The 17,835-nt window shown below is 35.2% G+C and overlaps 1 protein-coding gene across 6 annotated transcripts in view; it reads right to left on the bottom strand.

The window, feature by feature from the left end:
* ATP8A1 (ATPase phospholipid transporting 8A1) overlaps positions 1–17,835 on the bottom strand; it is a 127,505-nt gene that overhangs the window by 89,959 nt on the left and 19,711 nt on the right. For 2 of the 6 annotated variants that reach the window (XM_054202209.1, XM_054202211.1), the window contains exons 5-11: positions 16,282–16,327; positions 12,096–12,136; positions 11,187–11,260; positions 6,526–6,595; positions 5,771–5,898; positions 1,172–1,283; positions 78–243 (exon numbers count right to left, since the gene is read on the bottom strand). In XM_054202209.1, coding sequence (XP_054058184.1) covers positions 78–243; positions 1,172–1,283; positions 5,771–5,898; positions 6,526–6,595; positions 11,187–11,260; positions 12,096–12,136; positions 16,282–16,327 — 637 coding nt within the window. Of the gene's footprint in view, positions 1–77; positions 244–1,171; positions 1,284–5,770; positions 5,899–6,525; positions 6,596–8,490; positions 8,565–11,186; positions 11,261–12,095; positions 12,137–16,281; positions 16,328–17,835 lie in introns of those variants that run through there. The other 4 variants (XM_054202210.1, XM_054202214.1, XM_054202213.1 and 1 more) reach the window with 4 other exon arrangements.

Raw genomic sequence — 17,835 nt, 5'->3', positions numbered from 1 at the left:
ACATGGTCATCATCCTCCTTTCCAAATATGAAAGGCAACAGAACACTGAAATATTAATATACTATTTTACATCTTACAGTTTAGATCAAGATACCAGTCTCTTCCAGTATGCCTTCGATTCCATATAGCTGAACCAATAGAGCAGATCAAAGACATGGCAATAAGGATGCAGAACAGAATCAAAATCTGAATATTTGTAATCCGTTCCACATTAGACATTTTAAGAGGTGGACTTGTTGAATTCTGCAAGAGAAAAAACAACAGTGGCTATTAAATATTACAAGAGGTACACACAGTTCTCACTTTTCAAACTACGTGTTTCTGCATCCTTTTCTAAATATTCTCCCAAAAACATCATCATCATGAATGGCATAACTGTTTCACTCAAAAGAAAAAAAAAAAAGGCAGTTTATAAATCCATGAATCAGAACATTAGATTTGTGTCTAGGCAGTTTAGGCACAGGCAGTTTAAAAAAAAAAAAAAAAAAAAAAAAAAAAATCACACAGCACACTAACAGCAACAGCTAACACTAAACATTAAAAATAAATGTGCAATCACCTTATCAGTCCTATAGAAGACAACTGTTAATACAATCAAACATTTCCAAACTGTTTTACAAATCAGAAAAGCAATAAATAAGAGACATGCATGACCAATCTGAAAGTATTCTTTTTTCTCAACAAATGCATCTCAATTTTGATATTTCACACAGCAGTAGGAAAAGTAATTTCACTGTCTGAGAATGTTTCTCTTCCCTCCTCATTTTGCAAATAAAGTTTCTCTTCGTGTTCTGACAAGAATGCTTACCTTTGTACTTGAAAGAAAGCTCCACAAAAGGACAGTTTTAGGAGCAGTCAAAAATAAAAAAAGATGAACAGGCAAACTATAGTGATCCAACTTGCTCATAAAATAGTTTTCAAAACACAAGTTACAAAATAGAATCAATGAATATGCTTACTAGTGGAAAAACTACTCTGTGACTAAGTGACTAATAATAATGAGGAATTGCTTTATTTTTTACGGTTTTACTTCGTAAGAAAGATGCTCTATTACTGGCATTTTAACTAATATACTGAATCTAGCCATGTTCTCTGACAGGATTTTCTGTGCTGTATAACGGCATAACAAGGTAACAAACCAGACAATTTAGAGAAAATCCAAGCGACAAACCTGCATAAGTTTTGTGTCATGTCCCGTATAGACAACTATCCCATGAACCCACTGAGTATTTCTCAACTGAGCTCCTCGTAGAAGAATCTGATCAGATCCCAGTGGAACAGTACTAGAAGGAAGGAGTTTTATAATTTAGCGTTAAAACAATCAATGTCAACGAATAAACATAACCAGCAGTTCTTAAATCTTATTAGCTAATTCCTCAAAATTTAGATGATTATTGTAAATATGCTAGGAACCTAATTTTCAGAGTTAACTTTTTGGGAGTGTTGACAGAGAGAAAATGGGACAGTTTAAAGCAAGTCCAAAAATGGAAGTTTGCAAAAATATTACTTACCACTTAATTTGATTATGGACACTAAAGATATGGTATTACATAGCAAGCATACTGAAACTTATCAGGGGCTAATTTACCTTTGATTCATGAAGTTTTTTTACTAAGTGTAAGATGAAACTCAACTAGTCTTACAAAACTTGTTTTTCCAAACGAATTTTCAAGTGAAATAATTTTCTGAACTATCAATATAATCCACTCTTCCAGTGAAGTAAGTACCCTTTATGAACACGATTAACTGTTTAAAACACTGTTTAAAACAGTATTTCCCACAGCTTTAAATTGCAAAACCAAGTAAATTTCCTTCTGTTATTCTTTTCAAACTGCACTGAGTAAATGAGCTACAAAACCTCATAAGATGTTGGAAACATTTAACTGTCTTAATTTCAGACAGATGACTTTATACATATACTGTAGCTCAGGTTTTTCTTAAAATATAAAAAGTTTTGGAAAACTGTTACTCTATTCGTGGGACAAACAGTACCCTATTTTTGCACTTTTCTTTCTATAAATACCAGCTAGCAGTTCTGACTTGTCAACAGTGCTCTAGTATTTGGTATTCTAACCTAAAACTACTATCTCTACAGCTGTTTGAAACCAACACATTATGAAGATCACAAATAAATTGCTTAATAACAGCAACTATATCTCTGATATATAAGCTATAAAGAGTCTGAGGAAACCAGGATATTGGGCAACATTTTTGGTAGCACAAAGCGCATGAAGTCAGCCTCAGTGAGTAAGTTTCAGGTAACAATTGTTTCTGGTACATTATGTCCCCTTCTCCTCTCATACACAAGCTTTTAAGAGTCAAAGACTGCAAGTAAAGAGGAAAACCCACATTCTTCCCTAAAATTAGCAGTGGCAATGTTAATTTGCAGAAACAAGAAAAAAAAAAAATCTATCTGGAAAAATATTTGAGTGCTTTTACATAAAAACCGAATAAATAAAAAAACCCACTCCACTACAACTTAGTCCGCTTACTTTTCAGGAAACTATCACATAGCACACTGACTGTTTAAGGAATCATTCTCCCCACCAAGTAAGTACGTTTCAGCAACTGAAATGCTGAATGATACTGCCATGGAAAATAATTTCCAGGTGCAGGCAATTCATCAAAAGAAGAAATCGAAAAAGAAAACTGAAATATAAAACATACTGAGATTTACTTGCTTTCTAAATCTCAACTGTACTGCTCTTTTATTTGAGATGTTGTTCATATCATGGCAAAATTAAGAGAATAAATGTCCTTTCTAGTATGAAAGGAACTGCTGGGGTTTGAATTACACAAGAATCATTAAGAGGGACTCCTGTTGCCATCAAAGATTCCTTCTGCGCTTTTATTTATTTATTTGGAGGCCTGGATCAGAATCATTCTAAGACTTTTGGACCATTCATCAGCACACCACAAAGACATTTCAAATAAGGAATGGATTACATGCCATTCCAAGAATAATTAGATATTTTTAGTCTATTAACACGAACAAGAATGTCACAGAAGATGAAAGGCATTTAACCAGAGTAAGTTACTTTTACGTTCCCCACAGATAAATTGGAAACCTTTTCAACTATGGACCTTCTCTGTAATGCCAAAAGACTTTCTGTGCTTCTATGACTTCCTATCCCTTTTACTAACACAAGAGTCTCTAGGAAGGCAGAAGTCAAAACTTTCCACTCTTAATTCTTGTACTCCTTGTAGAGTCAGGTGAATTCTAAGACTCTTCCTCTTTCCCCTCTTCAAAACTGTGAAGAATATGCAGTAAAGTCCTTTCTTGATTCTTTTTTCCATCAGGACACTAGCTGATGGAATGGATACCCTTCTCCAACTTGGGACAGGAATTTCTCCTCAAGGGTCTGTTATTGGGAAGACAATGAGAAGAGAATTGAGATTGCAGCCAATGGGAGTCGTCTCCAGCAGCACTGCTGCACAGACCGAGGAGATGAAAACAGACAGCAAAACAACCAGGGACACAAAAAGCCCAGATCTGCCAGGTGTCACGCTGACCTCTAATGAAGTGATGGTGCAATGACTTGACAGAACCCTCAAGTTTCTATTTCCTGGCCTCAGCCTTCTCAAAACTGCTCCAATTCACCTGATTCTTCTTGTATGCTATGTAACTAATGACTCAGCAACATACTTGGGCTGCATTCCGTAAGGGATGTTTTCAATGGGGAAATACCCTTTCAAAATACTTTTCTGCCAGGGCTGTCAAGGGTATATTAAGAGCTAATAGTTTCTAAGACACATTTGAAAACTTGCATATCAAGATTTTTTTCTTAAGCATATTTCACTCTTATCCAAAGATTTCTTCAGTATGTCTTCAAGAAAACATTTACTTTAGGTCTGGATAATCAATATCTTCCCTTGTTTTTAACTTGCTCACCCTTTTTCTCTGAGCCATTCTCTGAGTCTAATCATAATTTCAAATTTATCCAGGCTAAAAGAACTTTTCTCCTTTCTCTAGCAATTGTCTTCATTGTCTCAAACCAAGTGACATGCTTCTGTATATTCCTGAGCATAACAAAGAGCTGCATGCTTTATAGATAAGAGTTAACACACTCAAAAGCTGAGAATGCCTCCTTCTGTCCACAGATTTAGCTAAAAAGCAAAATAACTGTAGTGGAATTCTACCTCCTTGAATACTAAGCATCCAAAAGAAAAAAAGAGAACCTTTGGTTTTTTGTGTTGTTCTCCCATGAAGGGGAAAAGAAAAGACTGAAAAGTTCAACCAGATACAACATTTATGGCACTCATGAGTTATCTAAAGGGAAAGATGAGGGAGATACATTCTCAGTATCCTCCAGTGTTTTTGCAAAAATGCTAACATGGTAGTGGATAAAAAGGAAATAACAACTGCTGGATCTACGTAATCTGGTAGGAAGGTCTTAAGGATCTGGATAAATAAATATCAGTTGGATGAACCTGTGCTACCTCTAATATGAGCAGAAAGAGAACTCATCCCTGATTTTTCAGGTTGCAAATAAGGTCAGGATCCAAAAAGGGTTACTTACCTGCAATTCTTTTTCACTGAAGGTAAATATTATATTAGAGCCACACTTCTAGACTATCCTACTGCACAGAAACTATTATTCAAAATATTCCAAAACTGAATTTCTCAAATGACAAATTGCTTGACCAGCAGATGGCATTCCTCCTACACAGTCTTGAGGCACAACAGCCATCAGCACGTTCAATGTCTCTTTTTTAAATCAGATTTTAAAATTAAATAATTAGATTAAAAAGAAAAATATGTTTTTCTCTCTAGACAGGGAGGAAGGATGAATGTGTGGATCTATTATAACTATTACCTTCAGAGAAGAATTACAGGTAAATGTTTTTCTCTTCTTAACGACAAGTACAGTGGAATTAGAATAGATCCACCCTCTTGTGACTGAAAACTCCCGGAATGCATCTGTAAGAAATCAGTAAATAAAAAATGGAATATAAAAAAAAAAGGTATTTAATAATTAATTAATACTATATATATCAGTCTAAAACCACAAACATGAATAATATTGTATATGGAGAAATAAATGCCTACCAAATAAAAAAGAAATCCTGTAAGTCTTTGGGAATGAAGGACTCACCAATTCTGGAACTAGTAATGAACTTCATACTCCTAATACATCATGTTCGGTTCAAACCCATAGAACACTCCACGTATCACTATTTGGTAAGCACTTAAGTATTTTAAAAATTTTTGAAGCAGTTTTACAAGCATGTATATTCCAATTGCATTGAACCTGCCTATTTTTACAGTAACATACTTTCAGTAAGCTAAGGTATTAAATGTCTCAGACACCAAATTAGAAGAATTTGAGGTATATAGTGACAGACTCAGTTCCACTCCAGACTTTGACACACAAAAGAAAACAACAATAAAAAAAAAAAACAGAAAAGAAACTACTTCTATTCAGTTTCTATAACAGAAACTTAACAGGCAAGGGATGAGATACTTAAGAAGAGATATTCCAGAACTATTAGAATTTGATTAGCACTCCCTTCTATTATTAATAGCTACTGCTTTATGAAGGTCAATTAGTACAAAAAAGAAGTTGTAGACATTAGAAGTACAGTTTTACCCATTGTTTTTTTAAAGAATGAAGTCTAATAAAGAATACATCAGAAAAGATTTTTACCTCTCTGGTCTTAACAGAATAAAGACTTTACTATTCATATTTTAACTTAAGTAGTTTAACAACATATAGCTATCTACTGTTGGATAGAACATACTGAGATGATCTTCGCTGGATTTACATACCCATGCCCATCCAGTCTGATGTTTCCAACAAAGTCATAGAGATGTCGGTTTGGGCTCTCACATTCAATTCTGCCTGAAAGTCTCATCAAGCTTTCTATATCCTTTATGTCTGATGTTAGTGGCAAACCCTGTAAACAAAATTAGTTAGTAATGACATCAAAGATCACTTTCCAATAATTAAATGTACTATAAATCTGGTAGTGCAAAACCAAAAGAAACAGTATCGCTAAAGGAACATAATGGGACTGCTACCACTTCGCTATCACACCGCTGCTACAGACAGTTAAAAAGTCACCTTGGTATCTTGAAACATCATGATGAAGACAGGGTCATAACCCATCATGCAACTCAGAAAGAATGTCCCGGCATGGAGACTGCATACTCAGTCAAAAACTACGATTCCCTACCTGTCCCTTGAGGACAATATTGGCATTATCAGCTTCTTTCTGCAGGGCTTCTCCCTCATGTATCCTCTAAAACAAAACTAATACCCAACTACAACTCTTTCCACCTATTTTCCCCCAAAACCCCACCCTAAACCAAAGTGCAAGGTATGGTTTAGGAGTAACCACTTGTTCCTTCCACTTAATTAATTGAACAAAACCTTGTATGATGTCAATAACCCATATATTTTTATTCAAAGCGTTAAAATTTCACAGTCTTCTAAACTGGACAGTAATGTCATAAAATATGTTTCAATAAGCAATGATAGATGAAAGTAATATTAGTGATATTCTCAAAAATGAAACTCCTACCTGTCGAATTTTTAAGTTTGTCTCACCATCTAAGTTAGATGTTTCGATGTAGCACATAGCTTGCGGTTCACTATTAAGAAAAAAAATTCCTTAGTTTTAAGTTATAATGTCAAAATCCATGAACTTTCTGTAATCTTTTAAAAGTTATTTAGGCAATTGTGGTTTTTTTTTTTTCTTATCAAATCTTCGGAACTACAATAATTTACAGCCAAATCTGTAAAACCAACAGTACTTTACATTTTCAGAAAAGGTTGCCAAAACCTACCTACCTTACATGAAACACTGCTAAAAATGCTGTACGTAGTAAGTTTTCTATGTTTTTACATGAGATTAAGATACAGACACAAATGTAGTACATCTGTAGTGCCTACTACTGTAGGCAGCAGTAGTTTAGACATGGAAGTTTTCTTGTGAAGCGTTCTCTTATAAAAAAATGTCTAAATTATGGATAACACAACACAGGTTTTGAAACATATCTGTCCTCTATGCAATTTTAAAAAGCTTTTTTATAAATGACAAGATTTAAGTTTATGCAGAACATTACTACTTGAATAGTTCATCTATGTGACATGTACTGCTAAAAGGCTTATTGCATTTAATTTTTTCAATACCATTTTTTGATATGTAACACAGCAGTATTTTGTAAAATACTTTCAGGTTTTAAAACATATTATAAACATTATAGGAGTATTAACTATGAAGACAGAGATACAGAGGACAAATTACTTTTCTGCAAATTGATATTAAACAAGAACAGGTCTAGCAGGTCAAGATTTCTGAATTACTTCACTCAGCTCCCATTTTCTGGACATGAGGATCGAACACTTACTACTTATATCTATAATAGAAAGATGTCTTGATCTTGTAAAGTCATAAAAATCCTCTTCAACTTAAAAGAATAAATGTTTACTCCCTACACCACTTTAAAGCTTTTAATATTTTTCTTCTTTCTAGCATGAGATTGAAGCATCACGTGTTTTTTTAAAACTTGCTTTCTTAATGCAACAGTGGCTACTGATAAGTGACTTAGTTTTAAAATGCTTGCAGGATGAAGTTATGTAGGCCATTCTAACATTTTTCTAAAGCAAAAGCATTAAGATCTGATAAATTATTATCACAAATTCCTTTTAGGCTAGCATTTTCTTCTTGGCAAACTTTTCTAAAAATGTAAATAACTTCTGTTTAGATCTTTTGGATGGAATCACCTGTATAAAACTTTATTACAATTCTAGCATTTTTATCAGTTAATAGTAAAAAACAAACAATATTTTTGTGAAGCACTTTCGAAACAGACTAAGGCAGCAAAGACATTTTAAGTGAGACACATGCTTAATTGTAATTACTGTAGCAGATAGCAGTGACCTCCAAAGTAAGTTACAGATAGATCAAGGCAGGCCCATTGATTTGTTAGGGAAAAACAAAGTGCGGTAACAGTGCAGACAATAGCATAAAGCTGACGTCTCTAAGAATCATGCATTTTGTCACAATACACAAGAACAGCGCTGCTTTTGCCATTGCATGCAGCAGAGATTGTGCAACATCCAAGTTTGTGCAGAGGGTCCTCTACCAGTCCTACCAACATTAAACTACATTCTTTGCTGGAAATAGTGGGTTGGTATAAACGTGTATATTCTTCTTAATTTGCTCTAAGGAATTAAACTTATATTTATCCTGGTGTTTTAGTGTGTGTTTATTCAATGACAACTTCTGTGACAAAATTTCATGGGGATAGTGTAAAAACCAAAGAGGACTGAAACAAAATTTCATTTCTTGGAGAGTTATCATGCATTTACACTTTAATGATCTGTACTCTTAGCAACCGCACCCTTTCTAATTTTATAAATGTCTGGGTTTTGGTGAAGAAAGGTGAACAGCAAAGCAAAGATTATCAGCACGGCAGTGTTCTTCATATTTGGTATATGAGGACCCACATACACATATCCTGTGCAACTGCTTTATTCTAACCTTGATGACAGACTGATGAGATCAGCTGGGAGATGTTCCCCATTGGTCACTTTCACTACTTCCCCTACTGCCACCTACACATCCCAGTTTGAAAATGATTAGAACAAAAATAAGTGGCGGGGGGGGGGAAAAAAAAAGAAACAAAACAAAAACCAAAAAACCAAATGGACAAAGACAAAAAGACAGAGTTTGAAATTATTATACAAACAATACATGTTAATTTAAAATGTCTGATGACAATTTTTTCAAAACCTATTTTAATCAGGTCAGAAGGAAAAGCGCTAGAATATTTTCATTTTTACTTGCGTGGATTGTTTTACTCTAAGGCACCAATTTTAAGCTGCAGAACACACTGGTATTGTAGAGTAAAAATAAAAAGTTGATATGCTTATTTCTCAACTGACAAAGTTTCTAGCCACTCCATACATTAATTAAAAAAGTAAAAGGCACAACAAAAGATTCTCCACCAACTTTTCTGAAAAGTCAGGTGACAAGAACCTTTCTATGTAGACGTGTTGAAATCTTGTATTTTGTTTCAGCTTTGTAAATTTCAATTTACACTGAACTAGCAAGAACCAACTGGAATTAAATCCCAGAAGTTTGTGTCTTTCTACTGTAAGAGATTACAGTTTCCTAAAATAATTAAGATCTTATTCTCCAGAAACTGCTATTGCTGGTAAAAAGAACCAAATATTATTAGTTTGAATTAAAACCAGGCCCACAGGCTTGCATTGGTATTGAAACCTAAAATGTAAGCGGGCACGAATGAACACCTGGAACGCAAAATTGACGAGACCGTCTTCCTGGAGAATGTATGGCCATGTGGAGATAAGAAGTAGAGATGGAGAGCACATGCTGGTATGGAGGCAGAATGAGAGGTAATGTCGTAGCACAGGGTTCTCTCCTGGGAGGTGGGCTGCAACAGGACTCTAGGAATATAACTAAGAAGGAAGTTTTAGCTGGAAGAAATGCCTGAACTGGACCCAGAAAAGCAATCACGATTCAAGGAGTCCCCTTTGCAAACTGGATCCTAGAAAAAAACCTGACAGGAAAATTCAAGGTGAGGAATGGTCACATTGGACAGTGTGTTCTGACAAGGGTGGTAAAGTGAGATTAAGCAAAGAGGTAACAGTGCTGATGAGTCCAGTAGCGGCTAACTATTATTTCAATTTACCAACATGTGATATAGGATTCCTTCAGGAGGGACAGGGCTCAGAAAGGAGGCTTTGCAGGCAGTTGGTATTTTTCTGTGTGCAAACTACAATTGGAGCACACTGTGATGCAAGTGTCCTCCAAATCCAAAAGGGCAAAACAGTGAAGACATCAACACAAAGACTCAAATTTAGGAGCTTACTCATGAAGATTATAAAGTTGCTCTGAGAGAATGTGATCTGTTTTGCTTGCAAAACACTAGGGTTAGCATGACAGAAGCTATTATCAGGCCAATAGAACAAATGTTCTTTGCTACATGGTGTATTGCATATGAAGATGGTGGAGAAGCACCAATAACATTTATAAATGTTTCTCGAAGTACAGAAGTAAAAGGTTTATAGAAGATACTCAGTACAAAAACATCTCAAGTTATGACAAACATTAGTACCGAAGACAGACTGTGGGGAAAATTTACAGTGTTATTTGGCAACTACTTTATACTTCATAATAATTTAAGAGAAGCGTTTTAGAAACAGCTACACTTAATTTTGAGACATAATGGAAGATGGAATAAACAATATACTAGTCTACACCACACAGTCTGTCACAGAAACACGTAAGACCCTAACATTATTAATTGTATGTATGAGTGGATTTATTAACTTCAGTGCGATCACAGAGGATTTGTATCTAATCCATAATCATACACATTACAATAATGCTTCTGCTCGTACCAGAAAAAAATATGGAAACTGCATTGTAAACATACAGTAATAAATCAAAGTAAAACTGATCATATTTAAATAATCTTCATTGCAAAAATTCTTAGAATATGTTGTCTATTGACCTGATCAAATAGATGTTGAAAAATGTGCATCTTCCACATAAGATGTGGATTTCTTAAATAAAACTGTCCAAGGAAATGATGATAAACAACCTGTGATTGTCCATGGTAAAAGAATCACAGCATTACATGCTACAAATTAAGTCCTGCTTTCAGTGCTGAAATTATTCACAGTATATATATATATTAGAGAATAAAGTGAATATTCAGCTCAGAGACAGTGCTAATTTGGTGGTTCACATCTCGTTCACTTTTTTTTTTTCTGATTCAACTATCAAAATGGTGACTATATCTACTATAAACTTTTCTGTTCCCTGTAATATATCCATTTTAATTTATTTATATGATGCAATTTGTTAGGTACATATGAAAAACCCAACTTGGTTAAATACGGCAGTTGAAGTCGAATTTTTAGACAGAGAATCAGCCTTTTTTGTATTATATCCAACAACAAAGTAACATACTAAGTTTTTCTTAGGGGTAAATTGAATGCCAGTGTAATTGTAAAACTGTAGTTGTCACAGTGTGAAGAAACACTGCCTGAAATTATAAATGCCCAAATGAATAAAAGACTACGCTTCAGAACAGCAGCATTTTTGTTTATTCCTTATTTCCTTGGAGCAATCACAAATAAATAAATAAATAAATGCAGGGTAGAGAAACCAGCCTCTACACTATAAGCATCAGTGGGCATCTCTACCTTGATGAGAGCAGTACAGTGTCAGCAGGTATATACTCTTTGCCTTTTATTATAACTATATCTCCAACATCTACCTGAAAGAAAACTGGGAATTGGTTAATGGTCTCAAACAAAATATGTTATCCCTTTGTTTTAAGCACAGTAAATATTTACCTGCTGAATTTGCCAGAAAGACTGTTAGAAACTCACACGCTTAGAGAAGCCTATAGGTATTAGGTACTCAAAGGTCATGGAATTGTTTGGAAATCTATTCTTTAATAGGCCTAATCTGACTGTCTCTATGCAGTTCTTTACTTTTGCTAGTTACTGTAAAATATTTTATTGGAAGACTGAAGTTGAGTTGAAGAAGAAATTAAGCCCCCCTAAGTTCTGTTGCAACACGCTATATATATTTTTTCAGGCTTTCAGGCATGGAAACCAATAAAACTAAGGGACTAGATAGATAGCATAACACTTAGTCATTGAAAGCTACCTTTAACAGCTCCTTCCTGACTACTGCACAACAGTCTTTAAAGTTCTCCTGGTTAAAGCCAAAGAAGTTCATGAAATACAACAAAGTAAGTGGTTTCCAGAAAGAAGTTTCTGCTTTGGCATGCCAAATAAAACTAAGGAACTGTATAATTTTGCCATATGCAAATATTCCCAAGTAAATTATATTATTCAAGTTATTTTCCACTAAACTTAAAGCCCACCATTTAACGGCAGTTTTGCCTGACTCATGACATCAAAACTGACTTCACTTAAAAGTGCATTTTAAGAGACAAGTATTAACAAACAAAAAAACAGAATACAAAAGATCATACATTTTGCAACATACCAGTTAATTCTTATCAATGACAATTATCTGGAGAAATAAAGCAAACATTAAATCTGCATTATGCTCTAAAAGTCACCAACATAAACACACACCTTTTCCCAGTGGACAATCTCCCATGCACCATTTCGTAGTACTGAAAAAAAGAAAAAAAGAGAAGAAAGAATTTTCCAGTCGTACAATCTAACTGCAGTATACAGGTATGTGTTAGATTCCTTATCAGACACAGCTCATTTACACAATACTTTACAGCATGCCTTGCTTCTATAAATTCAGCTCAAACATTTCAATTATACAGTGCATATTCTGTGTAACAGTTTTTTGTACCATAGAATCTTATTACAAAGTCAATAAGAACGTTTTACACTGTTTGAGAATCAACAAAATCTGATATAGATTGTATGATAACGTGGTATTTTCTAAATTAAATTAGTAATTGCAATAAAAAGTTCAAAAGTCAAAAAGTTATGAAATTACTGGGGGGGAGGAGGGTGGAGAAATAAATTCAAGAATTTTCTCAGTTCAAATGTTGATGAGGTTCATACAAAAAAGATTCACAAAAAGCCACCAGCAGACTTCTCAGCATTCAGCTGTTCTTACTGTTATTGTCATGTCAGAGGACTTTAGCATCATTGCAGTCGTCTCCTCCATAAACATATTGAAAATCCCAAAAATCATTCCCCCTAAACCCATGCAATTTAGCCTAAGATTTAGTATAGATTTTCACAGGCAGCAGCAATTAATATTGCAAGCACACTCCACCACTCCAGTTTTAAGTATTGCTCCTATGATATAAACCCCATGCCTTGTTTGCCAGTTAATTGCCAAGAATATGTTTTCAGAGAATAATAAAGGTGCCTTTTTTTTTTTTATTAGCACCAGTTACAAAGCTATTGAAGATTAATCTGCAAGAAGCAAATGAAATTAAAAGAAAATGTATTGCCATGTATGAGTACTCAGATGGCTCCGAGACTGTTCTCTTTCACTCTGTCTCTCTGCTTTCAAATTGCCAGGATGCTTACCTAAGTACCTGATCAGGATCCAATTCTTATACAAGCATGCGTTGATTTCAAAAAAGTGGATCAAAATCTGGGAATACATATGGCCTTTACATCTAAGTCTTGCTCTAGGTTCTGTCCAGATTGACCCCTCTTCTTGTATTTCTCAATTATTTCTGCAAGTCATTACCGAACCTCCTTAACAATTCTTTAGGAAAAGATAAATTCTCTTACCCCTCCTTCCCCAGATTTATTAGTGCCATATTATGCTCAGGGCAATGGTAAATGGAGCAATCTCCCTTTCGGACAGTACGCAAGATATTTAATGACTGTCTCACCAATCAGTTGATCATTACACAAAATCTATTTTGACAAACTATTTCCCTTCACTGGGAAGACTACAGATCCAGAGTGAGAACTGGTTGCAATACTGTCCTAAGGAACCCAAGACATTTCACAATTGTGCCACCAACTACATACTTCCATCTCCTTGTGTCAGCAATACCGTTTGTGAAGCCACAGCATCAACCAGATGAGAGAACTGGTGAGGATTAAAAATATACCTTGCAGCAATCCAGATGACTAGGTTTCACAAATAGCTGAAGCAAAGTAACTGCCACTGGAGTTCTGCAGGTCTGAAATGCAAATAAGCTGCCAGAGGTGTCCAAGGGCTTCTTAAAAAGTGCTGGCTGCAGAAGCACCTGCACTGCTGAAATACATCCTAAGGCTGTTTCACATGCATCCAAGCTGACCTAACATAGCATTGCCACGGCAAAGGGAAGGTCCTCTTCTGCCCTCACCCCATGCGAAGGTGTGTGCCCTCACTGCTTAATGCCTGCTGCCGCTGGTGTTTGTTGGACCCCTTCATGAGCCAGTTTAACCCACTAAACGGAAGGAAACTGTCAGCTTTCCTTTCTGGATGTTTCCTGCTGGTTTAGCTGGTTAAAATCAGCTCACAAATGGATGAGTCGGACTCATGAAAACATCCTGAGACACCTGAACTCTTCAGAGTACTCTAACACTAACCTGATCCAATAAGCTTTTAAGCACTATTAACATACACTGACATTTAATTAAATCCATTTTCTTATAAGAACAAAAAAAGAAGCGGTGTTGCTATGCACCTTTTGCATAATGGTTAAAGAACTTGTGCCATAAAGTCTTCTGCAGTCTGGCTTTCACATTTGTATCTCCCGTTTTTCATCTGTCTTTAACAACAAACTTTCAAAAGCACGCTCTACCTGCCCTACAGAAGACTACTTCTCCACACTGCAGAATCACACACTTCTTCACGTCTGAGTGTCTGATGGTGTCCTGCTGTAGATGTATGCTGCCCGAGGTAACAAAAATCGTCCCTAATGCAGCCTAATAAATCAAAATCCTCTGCGAAAGGTTTTTTATAATAATGGAAATTTAGAAAGTTAATTACTTAAGGTTAACTGAGACACAGACGGCCTTTAAGGAACAGACAGATGAAGGAAAACCCATATTCAGAATCTATACATTCATATTCTATTTCATTAACAATTTGGTATGTTTAAAAGGCAACCAAAGGTGGAGCTGGATATATAATGTACTACGCACATTGCTACTTTTCAGCGTTACAGAACTGCTGAACCCATGAAAACAAAGAGAGCGAGCATCATACTGATTAAATATTTAATTATTGCTTTGACAATAGGCTGTATTTGACAATAAATTTAAATATTGCTTTGACAGTACACTAGGATCAATGTTGTACTTATTTGAATCCTGCATTAGCCTAAGAAACTTGTTTCTCAGTGCTAGCAATATTTTATGTATCCTCATTATACTTTCAACTTCCAAGACGCGTGCATGGAACGTTCAGGAATTTTAGGAACAGTCACCAAACAGCTGACCAACTAGGTAACCCAGGAGAAGAGGCAGGAAGGACAGTAAAACAAGTTTTATTTATTTAAAATTTTGTACACTCTGGGGAAAAAAAAATTAGAAGGCACTTCAAGATTCACTGCCACCTAAAACTGATGGCTGCAATCTCAAAAGCTATGAATGCTTGATGAAAGCATTGAATTTTGGATGCCTACATTAGCTTTCCTTTGGTTATCTGTTTCTCCAGGCCTGTTCTCTGGAGATTCCTATTCCCAGTGCTTTCAGTCAATAGATTTCTCTCCCTGCCCTAAGCCCTCCAATACCTCCTATTGAGATACATGCTCAATAGTTTCATAAGTTACCTTCCCCCTCTGTCCCCCATAAATTTGCAGTAAATTTTAAGATTTATGTACAATTTAGGTAGGCTTTAAAATGTATGTTTTTAAGTTAGAGACATTTCCAGTGGCTAGCAGTGGCAAACAATACTGACCACTTCCCTCTCTAAAAAACTTAAGGTTATGTTTGCTATTTATTTAAAAAAGATTCCATGTAAGATTCTCCTCTTTGTGGTATTTTTCATACTTTCTGCAATCAAATTCACATGACACTCACTCCTCTTCCTGTTCATAAAAGCAGGACCAGCTCTTTCAAGACAGGCCTACCTTAGAACAGATAACATGAAAAGTTAAAGAGCAGCAAAGCAGGAACTTAAACTTGGGCCTTCCTACCTGACAAGTGTGTTTAGGACACATTAGCTAACATCTCCCTTGCTTTCTGAGCTAAAATAATCCTCTGATTTATACCTTTTCTTTTCTTTATTAAAATGTTTATTTCTTTGTTTTTTAAAAAAAAAAAAAAAATCACATTCCAAAGTTTCAGTTTGGGTACACTGGCTAAATATCTCATTATCTCTAATCAAACTATTACATTGATTTCATATTAAAAAAACCAAAATAAACCTGTATTCATCCTTATCCAAAGTTCCGAAGCAGCACAGTAACATAGTTCCGTTTTATGAATTGTCATTCCAATTGCAGTTTTCCAAAATCAAATTATTCAAGATTTGCTGGTTGAAAAAAAATTATGATTTGCATACTTAGAAATGCATAGACTTTTCACCATAATCTAGACCCACTAAATATAGCGGTGATTATGATCTTTTAACAGCTACAGCATCACCTGTGATGAGTAAATATTAAAGTTTCTTAGGAACCTCATAAACTTAATCTATAATGTATCCCATTTTGTGGGGCTAATGTGACTGCAAATTGTTATTTCAACTGTTTAGATTCCAAATTTTGAAATAATCTGCATAAGCAATTTCCCACTCAATTACCTCTAAGCAGTTCCGATGACATTACCACTACTTGCAAAAAATTCAAAAAACAACTCCCCACAAACCACAATTAATAAGCTTTAAAAAGTTTCCTACCTTGGGTTTGTTTCTTGTTCACCGCATTATCAGCTTTATGCCTTTTCTAAATTAAAAATGCATAGTGGTTAAAGACTTTTGTTGACATGATAAAGCTTTCACACTTAAGATAAAAACCACACGTATCACCCCCTCCCACTCACCAACCCAAAAAAACAATTAAAAAAAACCCCACATTTTAAACGGGACTATGGATCACTTGCATAGTTATATTCATCAGGAAAGTCACACCCAGTTCCAGGCTAACCGCGTTGTACTAAAATGTCCTCCCATGTGCACAATCGCTATCTAAACAAGTTCCGTATATACGGAAGTGGTTTATATGTGTACGATAACTTTGCCCTTTCCTGCAATCAGGAGATGATTCTACCAGAGCAAAGATCATGGAACTATTCTTCATACAAGTATCTCATACAGAGCTGAAGTCAAGCAACGACTGTGTAAATACATGACTTCACTTGCACAGAAGTGCCTGCAGACTTCAGCAACAGTAACAAAACCAGACAAACAAAAATCAACAACCCCTTCTCCACCTAAGCAGGCCATGATGTCCCTCAGTTTTAATATACCTGTGAGAAACCTTCTGACAGAAATATTCTGCTGCAGCTGGTAACCACCAGCATTTTCAAGGTATAATCAAACTCATCTTAGCTACAAAAACCTTAGGTGACCACTAGTTTAAACACATTATTTAAGACTAACGAACTCAGTGCTTCCTGAACAGGAACAGGATCTGGAAAGTTACTTTAAAAAGAATTAACTGCTTTAAGTAAGCTTTTTGAAGAGAGCTACAGAATTCATGCCTTTGAAATACAAAGAAAATCAGAAGCAATCGTGTAAATTGAAAGAAAAATAAATCAAGTTACTTAATGGATGTATTTCTAATAAAATGCTGGTATGACTCTGAGCAAGCAGCTCTTAAAAGGTCACCTTATCACTTTGCAACAACTAAGTTAAAGTATTACCTTACACTAGATTTTCAGAGATTATCAGCAGATTCTCCTTTCAAAAAGATGGCTGATTTTACAGATAAATAACCTTTGATCAATGGGAAGGCATAACAACTTGACCAAAGCAGGTGTTTATTTGCCCACAGGAAGAGTCTCCTCCAGCTTGAAAAGTAACAGTTTAATGTCAGTTGCTTTCTGAGCTATGATGGGTGAAAATCATTGGAAACAGCCGACAATCTAGCACTGCATATCACAAATTTTGCTGGCACTTCTGAAGCATATATGGAAAACACATGCTGTTCATGAATAATCTTAGTTTTCTGCTAAGATCTTCGGCTTCTTGGGATTTCACTTCAGAAAAGGAAGTATTGGTTCTTGAGCTGAAAGTATTATTTTGTTAAGTATATGTATTGATATCGATATATAAGGTTCCCATCCAAAAGCCAATTAATCTTGCTTTAATATTAGATGAAGATAACCATTCCTGGAGATATTAGATATCTCACTGGGTAAAGAAACTAAGACATGATGAAAATTAAATGTTAAGGGAGAACACACTGATATTTTACTACACAGCAAGTGGTCATCTTTCCCAGGGAAAAAA

The sequence above is a fragment of the Rissa tridactyla genome, chromosome 5 (genome assembly GCF_028500815.1).
Source record: "Rissa tridactyla isolate bRisTri1 chromosome 5, bRisTri1.patW.cur.20221130, whole genome shotgun sequence".
NCBI classification, from domain to species: Eukaryota; Metazoa; Chordata; class Aves; order Charadriiformes; family Laridae; genus Rissa; species Rissa tridactyla.
This window is presented reverse-complemented; position numbering and strand designations above follow the sequence as displayed.